At 37.8% G+C, this 26,583-nt stretch overlaps 1 protein-coding gene across 3 annotated transcripts in view; it reads left to right on the top strand.

Moving 5' to 3' along the window:
• The window catches only part of kif21a (kinesin family member 21A), a 142,821-nt gene that overhangs the window by 89,769 nt on the left and 26,469 nt on the right, over positions 1 to 26,583 (top strand). For 2 of the 3 annotated variants that reach the window (XM_043713606.1, XM_043713604.1), the window contains exons 20-24: positions 1,988 to 2,179; positions 7,511 to 7,612; positions 8,664 to 8,829; positions 15,387 to 15,407; positions 20,289 to 20,346. In XM_043713606.1, coding sequence (XP_043569541.1) covers positions 1,988 to 2,179; positions 7,511 to 7,612; positions 8,664 to 8,829; positions 15,387 to 15,407; positions 20,289 to 20,346 — 539 coding nt within the window. The remainder of the gene's footprint in view (positions 1 to 1,987; positions 2,180 to 7,510; positions 7,613 to 8,663; positions 8,830 to 15,386; positions 15,408 to 20,288; positions 20,347 to 26,583) is intronic. The other variant, XM_043713605.1, reaches the window with a different exon arrangement.

The following is a 26,583-nucleotide window of genomic DNA, read 5'->3' as shown; positions in this document are numbered from 1 at the left end:
AATAGTGGCAGATGGAGTTTAATTTAGATAAATGTGTGATGCTGCATTTTGGAAAGGCAAATCAGGGCAGTACGTAAGAACTTAATGGTAAGGTCCTGGGGAGCGTTGCTGAACGTAGAGACCTTGGAGTGCAGGTTCATAGTTCCTTGAAAGAGCAGTCGCAATTACACAGGATAATGAAGAAGGCATTTTGTATGCTTGCCTTTATTGGTCAGTACATTGAATATAGGAGTTAGGAGGTCACGTTGTGATTGTACAGGGCATTGGTTAGACCACTTTTGGAGTACTGCATTCAATTCAGCTCTCCTTGCTATAGTAAAGATGTTGTGAAACTTGAAACAGTTCAGAAAAGCTTTACAAGGATGCTGCCAGGATTGGAGGCTTGAGCTAAAGGGAATGACTGAAAAAGCTGGGGCTATTTTCCCTGGAGGCAGAGGGGTGCCTTTAAAGAGGTATTAAAATCATGCAGGACATGGATAGGGTGAATAGCCAAGGTCTTTTCCTCCAAGGTTGGGGAGTCCAAAACTGAAGGGCATAATTTAATGTGAGAGGGGAAGGTGGTGCATGTATGGAATGAGCTGTCAGAGGAAGTGGTGGAGGCTGGTATATTTGCAACATTTAAAAGGCGTCTGGGTGGACGTATGAATAGGAAGATTTGAGGGAGGTGGGCCAAATGCTGCAAATGAGACTAGATTAATTTAGGATACCTGGTCAGCATAGACGAGCTGGACTTGAGGGTCTATTTCCATGCTGAACAGCTCTCAGACTCTATAAATCTCATGATTTGATCATAGTTCATTATTAATAAGGAATAAGCATATGTTGCTTTTAGATATCACTCTTGGGTTAAGTGTTGATTGCCATTTGAATGGAGCTGGTATAAAGTGTCTTCGCAAAACATCAAATCTCTGAAGTTGAAACAAATTTTGTCTATTCTGACACTAATTTGTTTTTTCAAATTTGTTCATTGGGTATGAGACTCACTGGCAACATTTTGGTTCCCATCTCCAATTGCCATTGAGAAGGCGGTTGCTCTGTCCATGAACCACTAAATCTGTTTTGAAGCCAGTGCCAGAATTTTGATCATATGAATGGAGACATAGTTACAAATTAAAATGTGCAACTTGGAGAAGAACTTGCACTTGGTGCAGTTACTGTGTGCCTGTTCCTGTCCTCTTTCTGGATTGTAGAGGTACTTGGAAGGCTGTGTTGAATTGTAACAAGCTTGACAATCTTGCAACTGCTTTTAATTTAAATTTATATTGGCATTTTGAGGTTGGTTGAGCAGTTTTGCATTTTCAAGTTGAATAATTAGCTGGTTTGAACCTGCAAATGGTGCAACTGGTTTGTTTAACTGTGTATAGGCACTGAAAATGTGACTTTTGATGACATTGAAGCAACAAGAACACAAAACCTGATATTAGTTTTTGCTGTACCACAGCTGTGCCAATGCATTCAATTTTGAATTTTCTTAACCCATCATACACCATCCCCTGCCCCACCACTCTGTGTACCAAGAATACTTCACATGTTGCCTTGAATGTTTTGTTTGGCAACCATCCCAGTGTCCTATCTTGTTTAATTAATATTTTCCTGAATGGTTTCAGTTGTACTTTGATTTTTTCCTTGCTGAACAGTAGTTGTCTTATCTTTCCATTTGTCTTGTTTTTAGAACAAAAATTGTGAAGCCAGGGTTTGCACACAGTTCATCTCAATTTTTGTGGGAAGACTGAAGATTAGAATCTGTCAGTAAGAGGAATGAATGCTTTTCTTTATATGTTGATTTTCAATTTGTGAATGGCTGAAGAAAAATGTATGAACCTCTGATAAAACAATCTATTGGAAAGATGCATTCAAGTGTTGTGGCATTGTTCAAACACATTCAGAACCAACAAGGTCATGCATTGAAATTGATCAGATTTACACGCTACGTGTTTATTATTTTTCATCTCTCAAGTTGTTAATAAGTTTACTCTTTTTATTACAGCAACGTGAAGATCTGACCAAAAGACGTGACAAATTGAATAAACGAAGAGAGAAGTTTGTCCAAGAGTGTATAGATGACAAAGCAATTCAAAGTCTTAATGAAGAAACTGAGTCTTTGGGTGCAAATATTGATTATATTAATGACAGCATTTCAGAATGCCAGGCCAATATCATGCAGATGGAGGAAGCAAAGGCAAGTTAATGTTATAATTATTTCATTGTCATATGTTTGAAAATGAAATTCACAAAAATATCTTGGTATACAGTGTGTTTGGATTGTTTAAATTTATAATTTTATCATGTTAACATATAGATAATAGAAATCCTATTATCCATCTGTCACATCTTTCATCAAAGATCCCCATAGCTAATTCTAGTGTCTGAAATAAAGTCTAATGTTCTGAGAACACTATTGACACTGTTATTGCATGCTCTTCCTTAAAATGAGATTTGGAGCGAGGCAGAGTTACTGAGATTGTTAGTTGATCAGTTTGACATTCTTGTTAAAGCATGAGGGGATAATATTTAAAAATTGGCTTTCTGATAACTTTGTACCTTTTCAGTTCTGATAGCTCGTTCAGAGCTTGTTAAGCCTGTTTCAGTGACTTGCCATGTGCAGGCAAGTAGTCCTATCTGTGAAAATGGTCAGTGACAAGATGGAGCCAGGGAATTAGTGAAGAGGCTAGTGGTACTAATATTTGTCTGTTTGCCTGTGATTCTGGTCTCCGTGAAGCCTAGAAGTCAATCCATCTATCTTTCATCATCATTAATTTGAGTTCTGCCCTATCTGAAACATAATCATCCCAAACATAGACTCATATGATCATATGTAATGCATTATATTGGACTCTTTATCTTAAACTTTTCTGCAGTCTTTGATTGACTATACCATCCTTTTGAAATGTACCTTCTCCAATATGTTGCAAAGGGATCACCCAGTGATCAATTAATCTCTTACCAACTCTGTTAGAAACATAAAATCACTGCACTGCTCTGGATTCCTTCCCTAACATAACCCCCATTATTTGCAGCATCCCCCAAGATCTAATATTCTTTCCCTCCTGTTGCAGCTATGTACTACCCTTTGACTTAATGTCTGCAATGCATGTAGTCATATTTCACACTTAGGCGAATTATATCAGCTCTCCCTTTCAATTTGTGAATGGCTGAAGAAAAATGTATGAATCTTTGATAAAACAATCTATTGGAAAGATGCTCTTAAATCTTTCTCTGTATTTACTGAGAGTTTATTTGTTCAATGTCCCTTCAATGTTCAATAAACCATAGACTTGAAGTGCTGCAAGCTCTGGAACCAGTCTGGCAATATCATGTCATTTTTCTCCTCATCAACTCATCATCATCTTATCATCTCCGGGAGGATCAGAGTTCACTATCTTTACGTTCATTTTGATCTGGAACTGATTTTTTCTAACCTTTTGACTTTCAAGTATATTGTCTACTTGCATCACCAACAATGAATGCTTTACCTTTACCTTAGACCATTTATTGCTCAAATTTCATCCATCTTTAATCATCATTAAACTTGATTGCAATACTCACTCAATTGACACCTCTTCCATCATAGTCTGAGCATGACAGCCGAACTAAAAATTGATCCTATTCCTCGCTGGGTTGCATTCTTATCCATGTATTTAAATCCTTCAGTTCCCCATTGATACTCATCTCTCTAACCTTCTCAAATCTAACAGTCCGCTTCCTTAACTTGCTCTTGCATGAACTAATTCTATAATATGCCTTGCTGTGTGCTGAGTAGAAATATTGGCATTCCAGACTGTGCTGGTTAGTTTTTAGTAGCCTCTTAATGGTAGCTATTTCTGTTTATGGTTGATTGAGTCTGTGCTTGGGATGATCATGTCCACGATAGGATGGAACTCAAATTAATGATGATGAAAGATAGATGGCTTGACTTCTAGGCTTTATTGAGACCAGAATCAACATAAACTGATGCTTTTTAATGGTGGATCTGACTGCCAGACGATGATGCATCAATTTGATATTTACAGGTGCAGCAGGCAGTAAAATGGTGTGTTGGCCAGCATAGCAAGGATTGGAGTACAGGAGCAGGAATGCCTTGCTATTGTACAGGGTCTTCTGTTATAAATGAAAATCTTGCTGATGTCATACCTGGAGTATTGTGTGCAGTTTTGGTCATCACCTCTGAAGAAAGATGTCCTGGGTGTGGAAAGAGGTTTACTGGATTGATTTCTGGAGTGCAGTACTGACATACGGGGGGAGGCCATTTTGGATTTGGTGCTCAGCAATGAGCCAGGACAGGTGTCGGATCTCTCAGTGGGAGAGCACTTTGGTGACAGTGATCACAACTGCCTCACATTTAGCATAGTCTTGGAGAGTGAAAGGAGCAATTACCAAGGGAAGATATTTAATTGGGGAAAAGGAAATTATGTCGCTCTCAGACAGGAGTTGGGAAGTACAGATTGGGAGCAATTGTTCCACAGAAAGGGCACAGCAGACATGTCGAGACTATTTAAGGAGCAGTTGTTGCAAGTGATGCATGAATTTGTTTCTCTGAGACAGGTAAGAAGGGGTAAGATTAAGGAACCTTGGATGATGAGAATAGAGGATTCTCGTCAAAAGGAAAAAGGCAGTTTACGTAAGGTGGAGGAAGCAAAGATCTAGCACAGCTTTAGAGGATTACAGGCTTGCTAGAAAGGAGCTCAGAAGTGGACAGAGGAGAGCCTGAAGGGGGCACAAAAAAGGCTTGGCAAGAAGGCTTAGGGAGAACCCAAAGGCATTTTACTTTTACGTGAGGAATTGGAGAATGATCAGGGAAAGAATGTAGGGCCAATCAGGGATAGCAGAGGGAACTTGTGGGTGGAGCCTGAGCAGATGGGGGAAGCCCTAAATGAGCTTTTTTGCTTTGGTTTTTCACTAAGGAAAGGGACCTTGTTGTAAATGAAAACTTTGAGGAGCTGGGATACAGTCTTGACCAGATCAAGATTGATGAAGTTGATGTGCTGGAAATTTTGGAAAACATTAAGATTGATAAGTCCCCAGATTTATCCCAGGCTGCTCCGGGAAGCAAGAAAGGAGGTTGCTAAGCCACTGGCTAGGATATTTGCCTTCTCACTCTCCAAAGAGTCGTACTGGAGGATTGGAAGGAGGCAAACGTTGTTCCTCTTTTCAAGAAGGGTAATAGGGAAATCTCTGGCAATTACAGACCAGTCAGTCTTGCGTCTGTGGTCAGCAAAGTTTTGAAAAGAATTCTGAGGGATAGGATTTATGATGATTTGGCAAAGCATAGTGTGATTAAAGGCAGTCAGCATGGCTTTGTGAGGGGCAGGTCATGCCTCACAAATCTTGAGTTTCTTTGAGGAGGTATCAAGACAGGTCGAGCAGTGGATGTGATGTATGTGGACTTCAGCAAGGTATTTGATAAGGTTCCCCATGGTAGGCTCATTCATAAAGTCAGGAAGTATGGGATACAGGGAGATTTGGCTGGCTGACAGAAGGCAGAGAGTGGTTGTAGATGGAAAGTATTCTGCCTGGAGGTCAATGTTGAGTGGGGTCCTGCAGGGCTCTGTTCTTGGACCTCTGCTCTTGGTAGTTTTTATAAATGACTTGGATGAGGAGGTTGAGGGGTGGGTTATTAAATTTGCAAATGATACAAAAGTTGGAGGTATCGTCGATATTATAGAGGGCTGCTGCAGCGCAACATAGGATGCAGAGCTGGGCTGAGAAATGGCAGATGGAGTTCAATCTGGATAAAAGTAAAGTGATGCATTTTGGAAAGTCAAACTCGAATGCTGAATATAAGGATTAAAGACCGGATTCTTGGCAGTGTGGAGGAACAGAGGGATCTTGGTGTTTAAATACATCCCTCCAAGTTGCGACCCAAGTGGATAGGGTTGTTAAAGCATCTGGCGTTTTGGCTTTCATTAACAGGGGGATCGAGTTTAAGAGCCGCGAGGTTTTGCTACAGCTCGACCAGTCCCTGGTTGAGACCACACTTGGAATATTGTATCCAGTTCTGGTCCCCCTACTATGGGAAAGATACAGAGGCTTTGGACAGGGTGCAAAGAAGTTTACCAGTATGCTGCCTAGACTGGAGGGCTTGCCTTATGAAGAAAGGTTTTCTCTCTGGAGAGAAGGAGGAAGAGAGGAGATCTGATTGAGGTATACAAGATAATGAGAGGAATAGATAGAGTTAATAGTCAGAGACTTTTCCCCAGGGCAAGGTTGACTGGTACGAGGAGTCATAGTAAGAAGATAGTAGGAGGAAGGTACAAAGGAGATGTCAGAGGTAGGTTCTTTACGCAGAGAATTGTGAATGCGTGGTATGCATTGCCAACTGTGGTGGTGGAAGCAGAGTCATTGGGAACATTTAAGTGACTACTGGACATGCACATGGATAGCAGTGAGTTGAGGGGTGCAGCGGTTATTATATTTTACATTAGGATTAAACCTCAGCACAACATCGTGAGCCACAGGGCCTGTTCTGTGCTGTACTTTTCTATGTTCTATGTATATTCAGTGGCGTTCAGAAGAATGAGTGGTGGGTAGAAATCTTAAATCTGTGAAATGCAAACAGGACTAGTTAGAGTAAATACAGGGAGGATGGTTTCAATAACAGAAACAGGGGTCACAGTCTAACAATAGAGATTAAGCCATGAAGGACCGAGATGAGGAGAAATCTCTTTATCCAGAGTGGTGAGCTTGTGAAATTCTGTAATGGAACGTGGTTGATGCCAAAACACAATATTTTCAAGAAGGAGCTTTGGTTCTGAGGATTAAAGTGATCAAAGAGTTTGGAGCAAAAGCATGATCAACTATAATCCTGTTCAGTGGTAGACCAGGCTCAAAGGGCTACCTGGCCTACTCATTACTATTTTCTTTGTTTTGATGAAATTTGACATGAATAGAAAATATGGGGATCTCTCAGCAACTATGGAGAGGGAAACAACTAACAAAGATTCAAAGAAAAACCTTAACACTCTCATTTTCTTCGTTGTTGTCAGATCTGCTGAGTATTCCCAGCATTTTCTATTTTTTTTACTGCTGCCTAAACATTTGAAAATAAGCATCATGACTAATATTCCCACACACTTGTTTTTAACCTCTTCCCTTTGCCATCCTCTCCATCTTTCCTCATATCTCTTGTAGGTGTCAAGTTTTTCTGTTTCTTGTCTTCCTACTCCAACCATGTTGTTGAATTAGGGGAAAGTGGCTTTTTTAAAAATTTGCTAATGGGATGTGGTTGTCACCCAGCAATTATTATCCATTCCAAATTGCCTTTGAGGTAGTGAAACTGTTGCTTGGAACTGCTTTCGTGCATATGTTGTTGGTCGACCCACAACTTTGCTGCATCAAAATCCTGGTATTCCTTCCCTAAGTTTGCAATTAAATTAAACAGAACAGCAAGCCATGTAACTTATTTAAATATAAATGTCAACATTAAAGAGCTATGGTTTTATAGAAATGTTCAACATAAATCTACTACTCTGGAACTTGAGATTTATTTTTCATTTCTTTTTGTCATTTCCAGGAGGAGGGGGGTACAGTGGATGTTTCAGCAATAATCACTTCCTGCTCTTTGACAGAAGCTCGTTACATGTTGGATCATTTTTTAACCATGGTTATTAATAAGGTAAGTTTATGAGCAAAACTCTTGATATATATAGATTCTGGTCAATGACTACTGAACATTTTCTACTGGAAGATAGCCACTGATGGGTGTCATGCCTCAGGCTGGAGGAGTGCGCTGTCCTTTTCTAGTCCCATTACTCCACAGATCATGACATTAAATTTAATAGATTTAGCCAGTTCTGAAATGTGGTCAATCGTATATCTTACCTAATTTAGACTCCAAACCAAATGACCATCCAGATTTCTTTAATAAACACACAATGATTTATTACTAAAATTTTTACTTAGTAATGCAATACTGTTTTAAATGTAACTTTCATATTTAATGTATGTTTTATGTGAAATGCAGATCTTTTAGGTTTTGATCTCTTAGAGTTGAATCTGTTTTGTTATCTGAACGTAACGGTTGATTTCAAGCTTCGATCACTTTTGGGCAAGGTTTGATTTGTAGATACTGCATTAGGCTGTGAATTCTCCCAAGTTAAGCACATCATTTTGGCAAGGTTGATAAAAATAGGATAAGTGATATTAGACTTCATGGAGTTTTTAAATGGATCTATGATTGAAAGTTGCTTATTGGTTTTAATTACTTTGAAGGCTGGATTGCTAGAATATTTTGGAGTTGTGGGAATTTTATAACTAGGAAACAAATGCAATATAATTTCTAATTAATGGAGTATATGTTTCAGCTACTTTCTGTATTAGGTTTATTTGTTAAAGAATTAATATGAACATCGGGTAGGAATTACGAAATAAGATTTCGTATTAATCAGGATTGTACTGTGCGGTTTGTTTAAAAAAGACAGTAACATTTAGATCTTGTTGATTTTTATCTGGAGAGGGATGTGTGAAGCGAAAACAGAATTGAATCTGACGATTAGTTTGATTAAATTTGAGCAAGGGTGAGGTGTAGGTATAGGCAACTTGGCACCTCGAGCCTGCTCGCTCCCCTTTTAATAAAACCATGAGTAATCTGATATTTCTACTTTAACTGCAATACTCTGCATTTTTGAAAGCACATCATAAATAATGATCTTTCTGATGGGTCTTAGGGTCTCCAAGCTGCTCAGAAGGAGTCTCAAATTAAGGTTTTAGAAGGCCGAGTGAAGCAAATAGAAATAAACAGTTCTACTCAAAACCAACTGTTATTCCACATGTTAAAAGAGAAGGCTGAATTTAATCCAGAACTTGAAGCTTTACTTGGAAATGCTTTGCAAGGTAACTGTACAACTTTTAACTTCACAGTGCATGATGTAATTCAGACTCTTTTGCTAGCACTTGTATTAATGCTGTTTGGAATGTATTTCTTCAGTTTTATTTACTCATTTATTATTTTCTCGTGTAAGAATGTCTTGGAACATTAAAAGAAAAAAATCTGGGAAAAACGTTTACATAAAATATAAATTTTATCCAACAGCATTATTTTAAAAAATAAATTGGAAAGTGACTTTTTCTAGGTTCCCACTGCTTTTGATGAGAGACTTTGAAATTCTCCTGGACATGTGGAGAAGACTAGAGCAGAAAGATTATTTTGTGGCACTTATAAGAAAATGGAAACATGAATATGTGACTTATGTGTATTGAGTAGCAGGTGGGTATATTTAAAAATAAAATTGACACACAAAACTGTGTGTGGTGTTTGTCTGCCCTCGTAATTTCTGGAGAGGAAACCAAAGGACAGTTTGAAGTATAATGTGGATGCTGACTTTTATTTGCAAGGTAAAACCTCCCAAGTACCAAATCATGATTATTCACATTAAATATATTTTTAAAAGTTTTTACTGCTTAAGGTTTTTTTTGTTTAAAAAGTGCTGAGGTTTTGCAAATCACAGATTACCCTGATGTTAGCTGTCCAGAATTTGTTCTTGCAAAGGTTATTGATATGCCTTAAAGAGTACAATGCTAATGGGCAGTTTTCAGATTCTGTTTTTACAAATTGAATATCTTAGATTGTAATCACCAAATCACCAGTTTATTTGTTGTACAGTCATTTCAAAAGTTGGATTGGCTCAATTGTCTAATTTGAAGGGATTATCTACAATCTGAAAATTGTCATCCCAGGAGCACAGCAGCACTTCATTGAGTTTTTGTTTTGTTATAAATGAAAATCCTCCTGATGTCAGAATTTATACCTTAGAACTTTATATACTGAAATCCCTCATTTATAACCATGGGCTTTATCACTAGAATGAAAACTTAGCCCAGAAGGGTATTTTAAAGACTTTTGAATGCAGATGGATAAGAGAGCTGTGTTGAGGTGTAAGCTTATGTCCACATGTAGCAAATCCTGGACAACATTCAGACTTGTATGATGACTGGCAAGTAAACCTACACCGCACAAGTGTCAGGGGATGACCATCTCCGACAAAAAGAACCTGACCACCATGCCTTGTTATTCAGTATCTCTACCACTGATTAGAAGTTGAGTTGAAGCAATCGTATAAATACTGTAACTTGAAAAACCTGTTCAGAAGCTGTGAATTCTTCAATGTGTAACTTGTCCTCCTTACTTCCCAAAGCTATAGTCTACAAATCGAGTGTGATGCAAGACTGTATTTGCCTGGTTGAGTGCAGCTCCAACATCACTCAAGAACATTATCTAGGGCATAGCACTTCACTGACACCACAACCAGCACCATCAATATGCATTCCCTCCGCCATTAATACACTGTGACAGCGCTGCATATTATGTACAAGATGTCCTGCCAAGGCTCCATTGACATCTTTTAAAGTCCATGACCCCTTCACCTGAAGGCAGGGGAACCAGGTGCATAGGAGCTTCCTCAAATGCAAATTCCCATCCATGTTCCATGTGGAGTTGCACTATTCCTTCATTATGGGTGGACTAGTCTCCTGGAATTGCCTTCCTAATGGTACTGTTGGTATACCTGAACTAGATGATTGCAGCAGTTCAAGACAGCAGCTCACCACCGCCTCCTCAAGAGTAACTAGAGTCAAAGTCCACATCGTTGATCAATTTAATAACATTTGGGGATTGGTGGATGTGAGAGAGAAAATAAGTATTAATGTGGATTTATGATGTGAGCAATAAAGTGCTGGGTTCAGTGTAGTTTGAGAAATGGAACGCCACTGTGAAGAGCATAGAGAAATTGAAACTTTTAAAGCAGATTCGACAACCACAAGTATAAAGGTGGAAGACCAATGATGAGAATGTTGAGATTGAAGTTGTAGAAAGCTTTTTGATTCTGCCATCATTTTCTTGTGATTTTGGGCAATGAAAGTTATTAATTAGGGTACTTCCCTGATGGTCTCAAATCCAAAATCAGATTTAAATGTGGCAATGACATTAAAAATAAACTTACTCAGAATTTTAAGGGCACTAATAGAATCCGGTCAATTTCTGGCTTAAAAATCACCTGACTAATTTAAGTTTTTTGTTATTCCAGTTAAAAATCACAATAATAAACCCCATAACTAATTGTCTGTTCATATCTTATTCTAATATCAATTTTGAGTTTATTTAGTGGATTCAATTTGCCTGACTCTTTTGTGGAGGAGAAAGTTGTTTTAACATGAAAGTGAATCTTGTTTCCCGTTTATTGTTGTTTTTAATGAGCAGTGCCTTTATTGGTATGTGCTTCTCTGTCTTTGTGATATCCCAGAGAAAAAGGAGGGCATCTTGCATCAGTTTCCAAATCTGTCCATGTTCACACCCCCAGGATTGTAAAAAGTCTCGAAGATTAGAGCATTCATACCCTTACTACTTAGAAATTATATGTTTTCGTTGCTTTCAAATTATGACATATCCTTAGACAATGTCAGTTATTCATTGTGCTTTGAAATGTCTGGCGCTGAATCTTAAATGGCCCAGAATGCTTAAAAGATTATCACAACTTCAGTGGATCATTTCATCCTGCAGAAATGGAGAACCCGGTGCTTTTACCACCTACCATAATCTGTTCAGTGTGTTTGAATTAAGTCCAATTCAGTTTGGGTTCAAGTTGCATCAATATTTATTTTCTATGGCACTGAGGTTGTTCCAGTGATTGCAATAAACTTATCAATGAGCCATGCAAACTGAAAACACCTTTTAAACCCTGGTCTCCAGTGTTGGTTGATCTAAGCCAGGGCAACAAGACAAGATTTTGGTAGTACATTCTGATTAAGTTTTGGATAATTTCCTTGTCCAAACTCCTGCTCTTGATCATTATAGTTGTTCTCAGGCAGATCTAGGTCATCACTGTAATCCTGCAGAAGCTGGTTTGGCTACGGTTTAAAACAAGAAATTACTGTAGAGACGAGGCTGGTCGAGCACCTACTATGGAGAGAAAAGCTGAGTTAACATTTCTAGATCAATGACACTATATACTTAATGGTAAGGTTCGAGGGCGTTTTGCTGAACAGAGACCTTGGAGTGCAGGTTCATAGCTCCTTGAAAGTGGAGTCGCAGGTAGATAGGATAGTGAAGAAGGCATTTGGTATGCTTTTCTTTATTAGTCAAGAGTATGAAGTATAGGAGTTGGGAAGTCATGTTGTGGCATAGGACATTAGTTAGGCCACTTTTGGAATATTACATGCAGTTCTGGTCTCCTTCCTATCAGAAAGATGTGAAACTTGAAAGGGTTCAGAAAAGATTTACAAGGATGTTGCCAAGGTTGGAGGGAGAGGTTGATTAGGCTGGGACTGTTTTCTCTGGAGCATCGGAGGCTGAGGGGTGACCTTATCGAGGTTTATAAAATCATGAAGGGCATGGATAGGATAAATAGACAAAGTCTTTTCCTTTGGGTGGGGGAGTCCAGAACTAGAGGGCATAGGTTTAGGGTGAGAGGGGAAAAACTTTAAAGAGACCTAGGGGCAACTTTTTTACGCAGAGAGTGGTAAGTGTATGGAATGAGCTGCCAGACAAAGTGGTGGAGGTTGGTACAATTGCAACATTTAAAAGTCATCTGGATTGATATATGAATAGGAAGGGTTTGGAGGGATATGGGCAGGGTGCTGGCAGGTGGGATTAGATTGGGTTGGGATATCTGGTTGGCATGGACAAGTGGACTGAAGGGTCTGTTTCTGTGTTGTATATCTCTGACTTTCTCTGACACTTTAAAACTGAACAGATCCCTCTCCATAGATACTGTCAGGATTGCTGAGTTTCTCCAGTATTTTCTGTCTTTATTTCAGATTTCCAATGTTTGCAGTATTTTGCTTTTATTTGAAACGGCCTAACATGTTTTAACTTGAGCTGCTTTCTAGAGATTACCTTCGCTGATACAAGGCTCGATACATCTATACAGGTTGTTCTGTTATAACGCGTTGTGTCGATGTGAATTCACTGTAATGTGCTTGATGAATTGAGGACGCTGTTTCTAAAGTGTGAACTTCTAAAACATGTTGGCTATAACGCAATTACAGTGCCAACGTTTAAACGCTATTTCTAAGGCACAGTTTTCTTTCTTCAACACTAGGTTGCACAAGGATGCAACCATCACGTTATTGAAGAACTTACTGGATAGTAGATCTGTTTAATTCAGAACTAACTTTCAGATTCTAGTTATGCTAGATTATTATATCTGATTTCAATCTTTTTATTTCAAGATTATTCGAGTCACAGTCATATAACACCGAAACAGACCCTTCAGTCCAATTCATCAGTGCTGACCAGATAGCCAAAACTGATCTAATCCCTTTTGCCAGCATTTGGCCCATATCCCTCTAAGCCCTTCCTGTTAATGTCCCCATGTAGGCGCCTTTTAAATGTTATAATTGTACTTGCCTCCTCCTCCACCTCTGGGAGATTGTTCCATACATGCACCACGCTATGAGAAAAAGTTGCCCTTCAGGTCCGTTTTTAAATCTTTCTCCTGTCACCTTAAAATTATATTCTCTAGTTTTGAACTCTCCTACACTGGGGGAAGAAAAGATCCTGGCTATTCACCCTATCTATGCATTTCATGATTTTATAAACGTTTCTGAGGTAATCCCTCAACCTCCAATGCTTCAGGGAAAATAGCCCCAAACTATTGAGCCTCTCCCTATAGCACAAACCATCCAATCCCTGCAACATTCTTGTTGATCTTTTCTGAACCCTTTCACCTTTAACAGCACCTTTCCTATAGCAGGGAGAGTGGAACGCAGTATTCCAAAATTACCCTCACTGATATCCTGTACAGCCAGAACATGACGGCCTAACTCCAACGCCCTGACCAACGCTGCCTTCACCACCGTCTACCTGCAACTCCACTTTCAAGGAATTATGCACATGCACCCCGAGTCACTTTGTTCAACAACGCTCCCCAGGGCCCTACAGTTAAGTGGATAAGTCCTGCCCAGGTTTACCTTGCCAAAATGTCACACTTCCCATTTATCTAAATTAAACTCCATTGGCCCATTTGATCAAGATCTCAATGTGCTGTGAGGTAACCTCCTTTACTGTGCACTACACCTCCAATTTGTGTCATCTACCTATTTAATAACCATAACTTATATTCACATCCAAATCATTTATATAAATGATGAAAAGCAGTGGACCAAACGCTGGTCACAGGCCTCCTGTCCAAAGAAACAACCTTCTACCACCACCTTCAGTCTCCTACCTTCAAGCCAATTTTGTATCCAGTTGGCTAGTTCCCCCGGATTCTATTTGATCCAACCTTGCTAACCAGTCTATCCTGAGGAACCTTGTCAAGCACCTTGCTAAATTCCATATAAACAATGTCTACTGTTCTGCATTCATTAAGCCTATTTATCACCAAAACATCTGGAAATGAGCCTTCCTGCTCAGCGAGCAAACCTACATCCAAAACCTCAACCTGAGCTACAAATCTTCTCAAAACCCGCCAAGAAAACATTTTTGTATACACTTAACACATTCCTCTCCCTATGACAATCCCAGTCTATGTTTGTAAAGTTAAAATCCCCTACCATTACAACCTAATTATTCTTGCAGATATGAGGTCTCCTTACATATTTGCTTGTCAATTTCCCTCAGACTACTGGGGGATGTCACAGTGAAGAATTGCATAAAGCAGCAGGTTCTTCTGCAATGTATCATGCATACATCTTTCTGCTATCTTTAGATTGGTTATGCTGTGATCAATTGCCCATGAGGAGAGCCCATTCTAATTCCTTAATAGATGAACTATTGTACAGTTGTGCAGTTATCTTGATGATGTATAAGCAGAAAATCCTGGAAATGTCTTTGAGTTCTGGAAAAAAGTCACTGACTTAAAACATTAATGCTTCCTTTCTCCACAGATACTGTCTGGTCTGGTTACCAGTTCTAGCAATTTCTGTTTTTATTTCCAGCATCCTGTAACATTTTATTTTTCAGTTATCTTGGTATATGTTTCTTCAAACATTACAACTTCAACTTGGTGAACCAATTTTTGTAGTGTGTGCCATGTAAGTTGTGGCTTTGCATTTGGAAATTTAAAAACAAAAGTTGGTGGATGGATTCTTATGCTATTACTTCTGTCCTGCCTAATTCCCTATTCTGAATACTCTGAGATGCTGCATTTGGTAAAACATCCAAATTGCTTGAACGTGAATGTGTTTCTTTTATAGAAGTAAAATTCTTATTACCTGTTGGACTGTGTATCATTAAAGGGTTCTGAAGATTTAAAATGATTTTGGGTATTAATATTCTCAACAATATTGTAATTAAGTAGAAAGTGCTGTGAATGTAGCTTTGTGTTTTTTTTATTTCCGCACTGGTTCGTTCTTGCTACTGATTCTATAGGACAGATTTTTTTAATACAGTGGATTCCATTTGATTGGTTTGTTGCTTTTCTTTTGTTTCCCCATTACTGTTGTTTACACAGAACTAGATAGCATACCTGCTGGTAAGTTAATTGTGCCTATTGTTATGTGTAACTGCATGGTTTACTAAACAAGCTTGTATGCTAACCTTGCTGCATCTTTAAATAACAACTGTAAATGTTTAAAGTCTGCATGTAGCATTTTATGGGAAACTGAATGCAGATCATCATTTTTCCTGACTTATCACCACTTTTTACATCCATGTGAACCATTGAATCATCATTTCCATGCACTCCAGATGTTAACTACTGATCATTGTGGCAAAGTGTTGGCTCCATTTACACCTTAAATGTTGAAACTTTTCTGTCGACTGTATATGATATCACTACAGGCCTGGATTCTTCCTGTCTGTTTGTTATTCCTTTAACTCATTACAGTAATACTATAAATTATGGATATTGTGAGTGTATAGTTGATGGAAGTGGATAAATTTAAAGACATTTCATGTATATTTATAGTAGTGTAAACAAAATTAACAAATGTGTATAAATACAAACAAACAATTTTGCTCAATGACATTTATTTAAAATGCAAATAATGTCTATAAAATGTTCTCTGGTTTTCTCTAAGAATATTTTGTGAAATGCATAATATATTGTTATTTGGTTATTGTCTCCGTGCATGATCATGGAAGACTACAAAGATTACATTAGGTTGCAGAAATAATTTGACCACAAGCAATTTGAATAAGTCCCCAAACTCTGAAAGTTATAATTATTAAAAATTAATTAATACCAGGTGAGAGTAAATTAGAATCAGATGATCTCAAAGAATGTATTGGTGTAAACTGAGGAGCAATTTTATCATTTTAAGACCTCTAACTTTTGTAAGTTGTTAAATATTGAAAATATGATGTAGGGTTGTCTGATCCTTATTCAAAAATCAATGTCTGCAATTGTGCTAATCATCTTTCTTTGTAATTCATTTAAGGAAATTTACTATAAAACTTGTGTTTTTCCTGTGGCTCATCAAAGCATTTTCTGTGTGAATGTTGTAAGGATACACAGGAAATTGCTCTTAGCAATGATCTTAATAAGCTTCTGGCCTAACAATTTGCAATTTGACATGCCCCATTGATCTTCACATTTAGAGAAATGTATAATGTTAGCAGTTGTTTTAAGGTAAGTTAACAATTGCAGTGAATGAAAGCTAAAATTAAAATGAAAGGAATACTAAATCCTTATCTCTAAAGTGGAATAGTTATTTCCTGTAAGTTTATTCAGTTTTCATATACGTTGAGGCCTCCTTTCTGGCAGCCATATGTAGAATTGAAAAAAAAATTGGAATTTTACCACTTCAATAAAATTATACAATTTGAATCCCATGATTGTTTTACCTGTCAGATATGTTGCACAACACATGTTTTGAAAAAGACCACCAAGTTCTTTTCATTTGTAACAAATGTGCCCTATCTCTTCACACAATAAAATAAAATCGTTGTTCAAAATGAACGTAAATGTGCTAAAAAATATATAAATTTCCCAAACACACTATAATGGAAAGGATTGGTGTGGATTTGTAGTTTTAGTTTTGTGCAGCTTTATACAATCAATTCTGATTGCATTGGTGTCTACTTTCTAAATTTGTCAAAAGCCACAGGTTCTTCCCTGTTGACACTAACACATTCCTGCTTTCAGTGCCTTACACCACCTATAATCCTCCTTGATCTATCTATTTGCACCCCCTGACTTTATGCTATTTTTCAGTTAAGATTGAGAACAGATTATTTATTGGTTTTCTTATTGGTCACATATTTCCCTTCTGTGAGTTCTTCTCATTGAGTTGCATTTTTAGCATTCTTCAGCACGACTGCATTACCTTTTTAGCGATGCTCCATTAAAACTGGTTTCCAGTGCAGTTATCTTGATTGAGCTAAACACGATTTGACACAAGATCAAAAAGAGAAGTCTGCTTTCTGCTATTTCTCGAATATATTTGAATGTCTTTCTCTGGCACTTCCCTTGACTTTGCATACTGCATTAGTACTTCGAATACATGGTCCTTTTAGAACTTTTAAAAGAGGTCAAGAGGCTTGAAGTATCAGAAGGCATTTCTGAAATAAACATTTTACTGCTGAGCCAAATAGATGGTGTAGAATTCAAGACTTAAAGAAAATGGTTGCAGATGGAATTTACACATCTGTTTAACTTCATCGTATATTAAATTTTAGAACTCAACTACCTTCAAGATCTTTGTGATAGCTGCTTTTGACGTTGGGGTTGCAGAGCCTTGGAACTTTCACAACCCCATCCAGCCGTCACTGTATATCATCATATGTAGTTTCTATATCATCTAACATTGGAAATTGGCATCTTTGGATGTAGATAAGGGAAGTTGTTGAAAATCACTTGAGAACAATATAAATCCTCATCACAAAATGAATAAATTCTTGGCTGCATATTGCACAATGGCGAAGGTTTAGATATTAGTTTTATTTACTTTTAGATTAGATTAGATTACATTACAGTGTGGAAACAGGCCCTTCGGCCCAACAAGTCCACACCGACCCGCCGAAGCGCAACCCACCCATACCCCTACATTTACCCCTTACCTAACACTACGGGCAATTTAGTATGGCCAATTCACCTGGCCCTGCACATCTTTGGACTGTGGGAGGAAACCGGAGCACCCGGAGGAAACCCACGCAGACACGGGGAGAATGTGCAAACTCCACACAGTCAGTCGCCTGAGGCGGGAATTGAACCCGGGTCTCTGGCGCTGTGAGGCAGCAGTGCTAACCACTGTGCCACCGTGCCGCCCACAATATTGAGTCTCAATATTAAGCTGAACAGTCTAGTTTTGATTTGAATTTCATCTTCAAGGATGTGCTGTTTCAGTAGACATTTTACAGACATAATTAATGTAATTCATTTAACAACCAAATGCATTTTGCTTCTGAACTTATCAAAAGCAAGCATGATGTTCCAAGAACAAGACTCCGAGAAGCTCAATTTTTATTCCAATTCTGTCTTTGTTGAACATGCAGTAATTTTGTGGTGCATTACAGTTGAGCTTCTAAATAGTGTCCTGAGATCAGGTCTTGAGCAATCCATTGATTTAAAAAATAGTAGTAGATTGGTCCTCACTGTGCAGTATAATTCAAATTCACATCATATTTTTGTAAAGCTTTGGCTAACTTAACATCAGTAGGTGAAACACAACAGCATTTTTTTTTGCTTAGTACAAGATTTGAAATGAAGAGATCACAACACAGTGAAGTGGAAGTTTGTATTAATGTTTTTGCATTTTCACTTTTGTATCGCTGCTCTAACTACAATGAACGAGCACTAGTAACATTTTGTTGAGGCCTGACCTATTTAGTACCCAGTTGAATTATTTTCTTTCCTAGTGTGGGTAGTGTATCATGATATTTTTGTACTCCCTCTAAATTTGCTTTGAAATTTTCTCTCATTTGCCATTCTTTCACTCTAGAAAAGACCTGTAAAATTCCTTTTGTGGAGAATGAACAAAAGTAGCACAAAATCACTTGCTTTCAGAATCACCTTCATACTTGATTTTTCATATGCAAAGTATGCAATAATTTCAAAAAGCTTATTTCTCACATTTGTGAATTTGTCTTGATATCTTAAAACAAAATGAGGTATGCATCCAGCACAAGCCTTAAATGCAGTGCACTGAGAGAGGTTTAATTCTCCTAAAACTCTTCTCAGAAGAATTGAACTTGGTTATCTGCCTCTCCCCTATTTGAATGGTGGCTATTGACTTACATACCTTGTAAATATTGAAGTTAGCCACATATGGCTGGTTTGGCTATTTTGTTTGCATCTATCAAATCCTTCTGTTTATAAACCAAAGCTATTTGAGGTCTAAGCTAATTCATTAACTTTTAGTTAGATTTTAATTCGAGCATCTAGTCAATGATTACTCTTCGAAGCAAATAAAGCGACTTGAAATCTAATTAAAATATAGCCCAACTGTGGACCTTTCCTAAATAAGATAATTTTAACAAAATGTGGAAGCAAAAATCTGAGAGGTATCCAGTTTATCCATTTTGTTCCTTGGGTGGGGACTGAAAGATGAAATGTAGAAGTTAGTTCAAAGCAAAAACAAATGCAAGAAATGCAACTCCTCTGTGGAGGAGTTAGCTAAATATTTCTAGTATAACCACTTAGTACTGTCACTTGTTATCTTATTTTTCACTTGTTTAATGGAAAGTTTGTGATTTAACAATACATTGCCATCATGATGTAGAAATATATAATTGGTTTTAAGAGTTTAGAATCAAGGTAGAATACCTATTGTTAAATGTAACTGGAATTTTATTTTTACTGATTAGCTCTAAATATTGTTCATGAAAGCTCAATTTTAAAATATACCTCAGTTTTGTCTAAACAGTGAAGATTAATTGTGACTTAAAGATATATAAATTTTCCAGGTTGCTAATCCAGGACAAGAACTGTTATTCTCTTTGTAGGTTTTAATGTGATATTAATCAGTGTTATCTTGACATCATCTGGTAATAACATATATTTAAATCACGAGTGCTCCGGAGTTGTTTGTTGTTAACTTTGCATAGGGTAAATTGGCCATGGCTACAATCAAATTTTTGTAGCGATCTAATAGATGGCATATGTACATTTCAAATTGTTATTAAAATTTCCATGTAATTTAAAACTCCAGTAATTACAAGTAATTCTACTACTTTTTCTTGCCATTCAAATGGCTAATGTAACCATTGCTGTCATGGCTTGACTATCTCTGATCTTTTTAGATTACTACTATGTAATCTTTCAGGCATCTTTAAATTTCTACACCACTGTTAGTGAAAACAACATCACAAATATATCTAATCTTACTGTATAAAATTTGTAAGTTTCTGATATCTCTGGGAACCTTGAATGCAGATTAAAGGGATAACATTTATGTTTTGTAATAACTTATAGAAAATGGAGATGAAAGCAGTGAAGAAGAAAATGTGTCTAGTCCTACAACAGAAGGCAGGTAAGATGATGTGCAAGCAGTGCTAAAGAGTATTCCTTTTTCCTTTCTGCATATCTGATCAGCTTTATCACTTCTTTAAAAAGTTGTCAAATAATTCCCAAAATGTTTTACTGATGTCATTTATTAAGCAGAACCAAATAAATAAATCACTAATAAGTTCAAGAATTTGCCACAATTTTTAACTTGCTGTTAGCAAAGTTGATTTCATTAGTAATATAGTTTTGAAGGAACAGGTATATTTAGGAGAAACTAAATTGCTTTTTGCTTGGTATCTAATTGGAGGATCTCTTGGGAGCTCTGGTACCTCGAGTCAAGAAGCTAATGAGATGATTTACTGCTTTAGATAACCCAATCCTGTCATCACTAAATGTTAGCAAAAGTATAATTACTAGCAGGGGAATTGTAAATGAACACGTTTGAGAAATTCGGCTGTAAATATAACTAATTCATCCTTGTTCGGTGACCTAACTCAACCTGCAGTGAGACAATTGCATATTGTCTTTATATTTGCTTATTCATGTAGACAGGCCTATTGTCTTTGCTGTGTCTGCTGGTTTTTAGTTACGAAGACCAAGGTTCCTGAGCTAATGCCAAAGACCCACCCCTCCGTGCCTTTCGTGAGCACAGTCTGTGCAAAAAATGTTTCTTGGGTAGTGAAATAAACTTGTGCACTTGTATGGAACCATCGTGCCAATTTTTGCACAGGAAGTTTCAACAAGCAATGATGTCAGAAATGAAAGATAAGTATCAGCTGGAAGATGGGAAAAACATCTCTGGTTTTGGAGTTAGCCGCAGGATCTTTTTAAATCCATCTGAGCGTGAAAGACTGAAATGTTATTACTAATACTAATGGTATTAGTAATAACATTAGCATATTTGCTGATGATACTAAGGTGGGTGGCAGGGTGAAATGTGATGAGGATGTTAGGAGATTACAGGGTGACCTGGACAAGTTAGGTGAGTGGGTAGATGCATGGCAGATGCAGTTTAATGTGGATAAATGTATGGTTATCCACTTTGGTGGCAAAAACAGGATGGCAGATTACTACCTAAATGGAATCAATTTAGGTAAAGGGGCAGTACAGAGACATCTGGGTGTTCTTGTACACCAGTCAATGCAGGTACAGCAGGTAGTGAAGAAGGCTAATCGCATGCTGGCCTTCAGAACAAGAGGGATTGAGTATAGAAGCAAAGAGGTTATTCTGCAGCTGTACAGGGCCCTGGTGAGACCACACCTGGAGTACTGTGTGCAGTTCTGGTCTCCAAATTTGAGGAAAGACATTCTGGCTATTGAGGGAGTGCAGCGTAGGTTCACAAGGTCAATTCCTGGAATGGCGGGATTACCTTACACTGAAAGACTGGAGCGACTGGGCTTGTATACCCTTGAGTTTAGAAGACTAAGAGAGGATCTGAATTAGACATATAAGATTATTAAAGGATTGGACACTCTGGAGGCAGGAAACATGTTTCCACTGATGGGTGAGTACCGAACCAGAGGACACAGCTTAAAAATACGGGGGTAGACCATTTAGGACAGCGATGAGGAGAAACTTCTTCACCCAGAGAGTGGTGGCTGTGTGGAATGCTGTGCCCCAGAGGGCAGTGGAGGCCCAGTCTCTGGATTCATTTAAGAAAGAGTTGGATAGCGCGCTCAAGGATTGTGGAATCATGGGTTATGGAGATAAGGCAGGAACAGGATACTGATTCAGGATGATCAGCCATGATCATATTGAATGGTGGTGCAGGCTCGAAGGGCAGAATGGCCTACTCCTGCACCTATTGCCTATTGAAAGGTGCTACAGGAATTTCTGAGACTGCAACAGCTCATTCAATCCTGCTTTGAAATTCAATCTTGATGTGTTGCGGTCTTGGATGTAGGGATTGAGATCCTTACCATCTAGTTTGAAGCTTGACTTGTAATTATGCAATCATGGAATGGCCTGCTTCAGCATTGTAATCATTCAGGCCATCCTGTCCTTGTTGGCTGTCTGCACGGGCAGCTCAACTGGTGCCACATCAATATTTTTTTTGCCATAACACTGCATGTTTTGTCTCTTTCAACAATTTTCTAATTCAGTTTTCAAATCCATGACTGATTCTGTCTCTATCACACTCATGCAATCCAGTGCAGATCCTAATCATTTGCTACATTTTTTTTTAAATTCACCACCTCTGGTTATTTGTCATTCACCTTAAATTTTTGCCATCTGACTAGACCTTCTGATGTGAGCACTTTCTTCCTAAACTGCTCAAACACCTCATAATTTTGAATCAAATCTCCTCTGAACCATCTTTTTTCCAAAGACAAAAGCCTAGCTTTGCCCATGTTATCCATATCACTGAAATCACTCATCCTTGAAACAATTTTGAAAATCATTTTTGCTTCTTGTCCTTCTCAAATGGGGTGCCCAGAATTAAATATGCTATTTCAGTTGAGGCCAAACTGATAGAGGTTGACCATGATGTCCTTGCTTTAGCACACTGTTAATATTCATAAAGCCCAAAATCTGCCAATTTAATTAGTTGCTCTTTCTGCTCTGCCATCTTCAACTATTTGTGCATTTGTATCCCAAGGTAATCCTACATTTATTTGTATCCATTCACTTACATTGCCTTTCCACATTCTTCCCTTCAAAATGATCACCTCACACTTCTCTACATTAAATTTACTTGTCTGTCCACTAGGCTGGTTTATTTATGTCCTCTTGAACTTTCAGTATTCTCCTCAAAGTTCACCATGCTACCAAGTTTTGTGTCACTTGAAAATTTGGAATTGTGCACTGCTTTCTGACAATGATGTATATCAGAAAAACAACACCATTATATATATTCCATCCTCCAGTCAGAAAACATTTTTTCAGCACTGCACTCTTTACCATGACTTGTGGTTAACCCTTGTATCTATGCTACCAATGTTTTGTTTATTCCACAGGCTGTAACTTTATTGTCATGTGTTGCATAGTCTTCATCCATTGCCTTTTGGAAGGCAACATTGACTGCATTACTCTCATCAACTCTCTCTAACATTTTTTTTTTAAATCAATCAAGTTAGTTGAACATGATTTGCCCTGAACAAATTCATATAAGTTTCCTTAATTAATTTTTTTTAACATCACTTTTTTTTCCTGAAGAAAACTTTCAAATTTTCCCACCACAGGGATTAAACTGATTTTTTTTTTGGTGCAGGATCTATCCTTGCAACCTTTGTGAATAAGGCTGTTGCATTTTCAATTCTCTAAACCACTTTCACTGTCCCTGCAACCAGGTTGGAAGATTTCGAGGGAGAATTGGGAGATTGGCATGATCTTAAGGCTTACATACTGAACCATTTTCAGTTATTGTAACAGCATGACATTCCCGTATTACGAAATCATAAAGACCACCATTAAATGTTCTGCTTTCCTTTTTTGATTTACCTTTGAGCCACAAGTTTTTACAAGATCTGAATAGAAAAGGCAGCAGTTATACTGTAAAATACCCAGTTTTTAGACTTGTTGAATTTGACAGTTACCAGACTACACGTGGACTGGCTCATATAAGAATAACCTCAAAATATTTATATTTTAAAATGGCCCAATTGATGACGACTTTGTGTTATGGTTCCCTGGCATGTCAAGTTTAGGCTACAGGCTTTTAATGTTGTGTAAACTTTTTAACTTGGTGATTCTTGGATAATGCCAACAAACCTACATACACTTAATTGCAGTGTTTAATGATTCACAAAAGATGATCTAGTTTATCTGAGAGCGCTATCTCAGGCGGTTTGAGTAAAAAATTGAATATGCGAAGTGGTACAAAGGAAATTAAATCTTGCCGTTTACCTAAGCTTTGAATCTTGTTTGCCCAAATAAGCTGTTTGAGCCCATGTTCCTGAAATCTGAAGCTAGCTGCATTGATTTCAACATCTATCTGTAAAACTCCTATTTATTTGACACTACATTCTATATAGTGTTATCTAGTTTAAATTGTAAACTTTGTTAATCTATCTTGTATTTCTATATCCACGTTTTAAAATAACTCGTGCTGAATTCAATCAGAATATGATGGAGAGGGTATCTACACATATACTATGTATAGTTCTTGAATTGGGGGCATTGACTCACATAAAAATAGAGATCTTTGGATACTGTAAATCAGAAACAAAAACAGAAATTGCTGGAAAAGCTCAGCAGGTCTGGCAGCATCTGTGGAGGGAAACCAGAGTTCATGTTTTGGGTCAAGTAAACCTTCCTCAGAACAGTTCTGAGAAAGGGCCACTCGATCCAAAACGTTAACTCTGATTTGTAGCAATGCATTATTACTTCAATGCCAGCCAGTGACATTCAGAAATAACTTATAGAAATAGCTATGCTAAAATTTGGATCTCCTTCCATGTATGATCAAGTCCATGGTGTGTACAATGCATCACACCTTTTCAAAGCAGACTGCCTCTAAGATATTATCTTAAACAATGTTCTTACACTATTCATGATTAATATATTTCCCTGTTTCTCAGTTTTTGGTGGCGACTGGAAAACACTTGTTTTTGAACAATTGTAAATGGTGGCAAGAATTTTATCAAAGTTGTGCCTTTGTCCTCTATTTGGAGAAAATAGATGAAAATGATATTTTAGTTGCATTGTTCAAATTGCTTAACTAAAATGTCTGCAGAATTATTCATGTATTTTATTTTTGTTTCTGCTTAAATACATAGTGAGAATTCTGAGTAGGTTTAGACATTTTGAGCCTGGATTTCTCTTCTCCTCTCAGGCCAAAATGGTGTGTCAGCTATTCTGAAACTGTCACTCCACCTTCTGAAACACCCCCTGCCTTTTTTATTTTTCTAAATAACAGTAAATGCAGGCATAGTCAACCCAGTCTTTCTCCTTGTATACAAACTTGTTATCTCAAGGGACATCTGGTGAAACTTTGCTGTGCTCCCTCCACAACAAGTAAATCCTTTCTTGGGTAAGGAGACCAAAACTGCATGCACCACCGAATTGCATCACCTGGATTCACCAAGTCCCTGTACAGTTGCATTATTACTTCCCTGCTTCTTTACTCAAACCTTATAGGAATAAAGGCCTTCCTCACTTGCTGTGCCTGCGTGCTTGCTTTCAGTGACAATGTATGGGACACCCAGGTCCCATTGTGCATCAACATTTTCCAATCTACCATCATTTAAATAATACTTTCTGCCTGAACTGGAGACGTTCACATTTATCAGTTTTACATTGCATGTGTCATGATCTTGCCCATCCTTCCAACTTGTCTAAATTGTCTTGAAGCTTCTTTACGTCCTCCTCATCAGTCACAGCCCCACCTAATTTTGCGTCTTAAGCAAACTTAGACAATTACAATTGATTACCTCATTGATATATTGTGAATAGTGGGGCCCAAGTACTCAACCATTCGGTACTTCATTTACTATCAACTTCCACTCCAAAAGCTAACCATTTGTTCCTACTCTATTTCTTGTTTGCTAACCAATTCACAACTAGTATTAAAATATTATCACAATCATGAAAGGAGCAGCAACAGATAGTGGATGCAGTGGTTATACTTTTCTAAAAGTTCTTGGATTCTGGAAAATATTTGAGGATTGGAAAATGGCTCATTTGGCAACTCTATTCAAAAAAGAAGGCAAAAAAATGGATAATTTTAGTGAATTAGCCAAATTGTTAGAATAAATTAAGGAAGTAATAACATAGCTGGAAACTTAATATCTCATAAATAATTTTACAGTAATATTAGATTTATAACTTAGAAATTAATGAATTGGAGGAAGGAAGCAAAAGTGCTGTAGTCAAATGTGCAGACAACACACAAGCGGAGAGTATTGCAAACAATTTGAGAGATATTGCTAGGTTAAGTAACTGGGCAAAAAGTTGATAAATGGTGTATAATGTGGGAAAATGTGAAATTGTTCATTACAGAAGGGAGAACAAAAGAGCAGTATTATTTAATTGGAGAAAGGCTGCAACACAAAAGGGCCTGGGGGTACTTAAACACAAAGCTTGTACACCGATGCAGCAGATAGTCAGGCCAATGGAATGTTGCTGAAAATGTTTTGCTGGAAAAGTGCAGCAGGTCAGGCAGCATCCAAGGAGCAGGATCGACGTTTCGGGCATGAGCCTTTCTTCATGAATGCGGAAAGTGTTTCCAGCAGGCTAAGATAAAAGGTAGGGAGGAGGGACTTGGGGGAGGGGCGTTGGAAATGCGATAGGTGGAAGGAGGTCAAGTTGAGGGTGATAGGCC

This window comes from Chiloscyllium plagiosum, chromosome 23 (genome assembly GCF_004010195.1).
Source record: "Chiloscyllium plagiosum isolate BGI_BamShark_2017 chromosome 23, ASM401019v2, whole genome shotgun sequence".
NCBI classification, from domain to species: domain Eukaryota; kingdom Metazoa; phylum Chordata; class Chondrichthyes; order Orectolobiformes; family Hemiscylliidae; genus Chiloscyllium; species Chiloscyllium plagiosum.
This window is presented reverse-complemented; position numbering and strand designations above follow the sequence as displayed.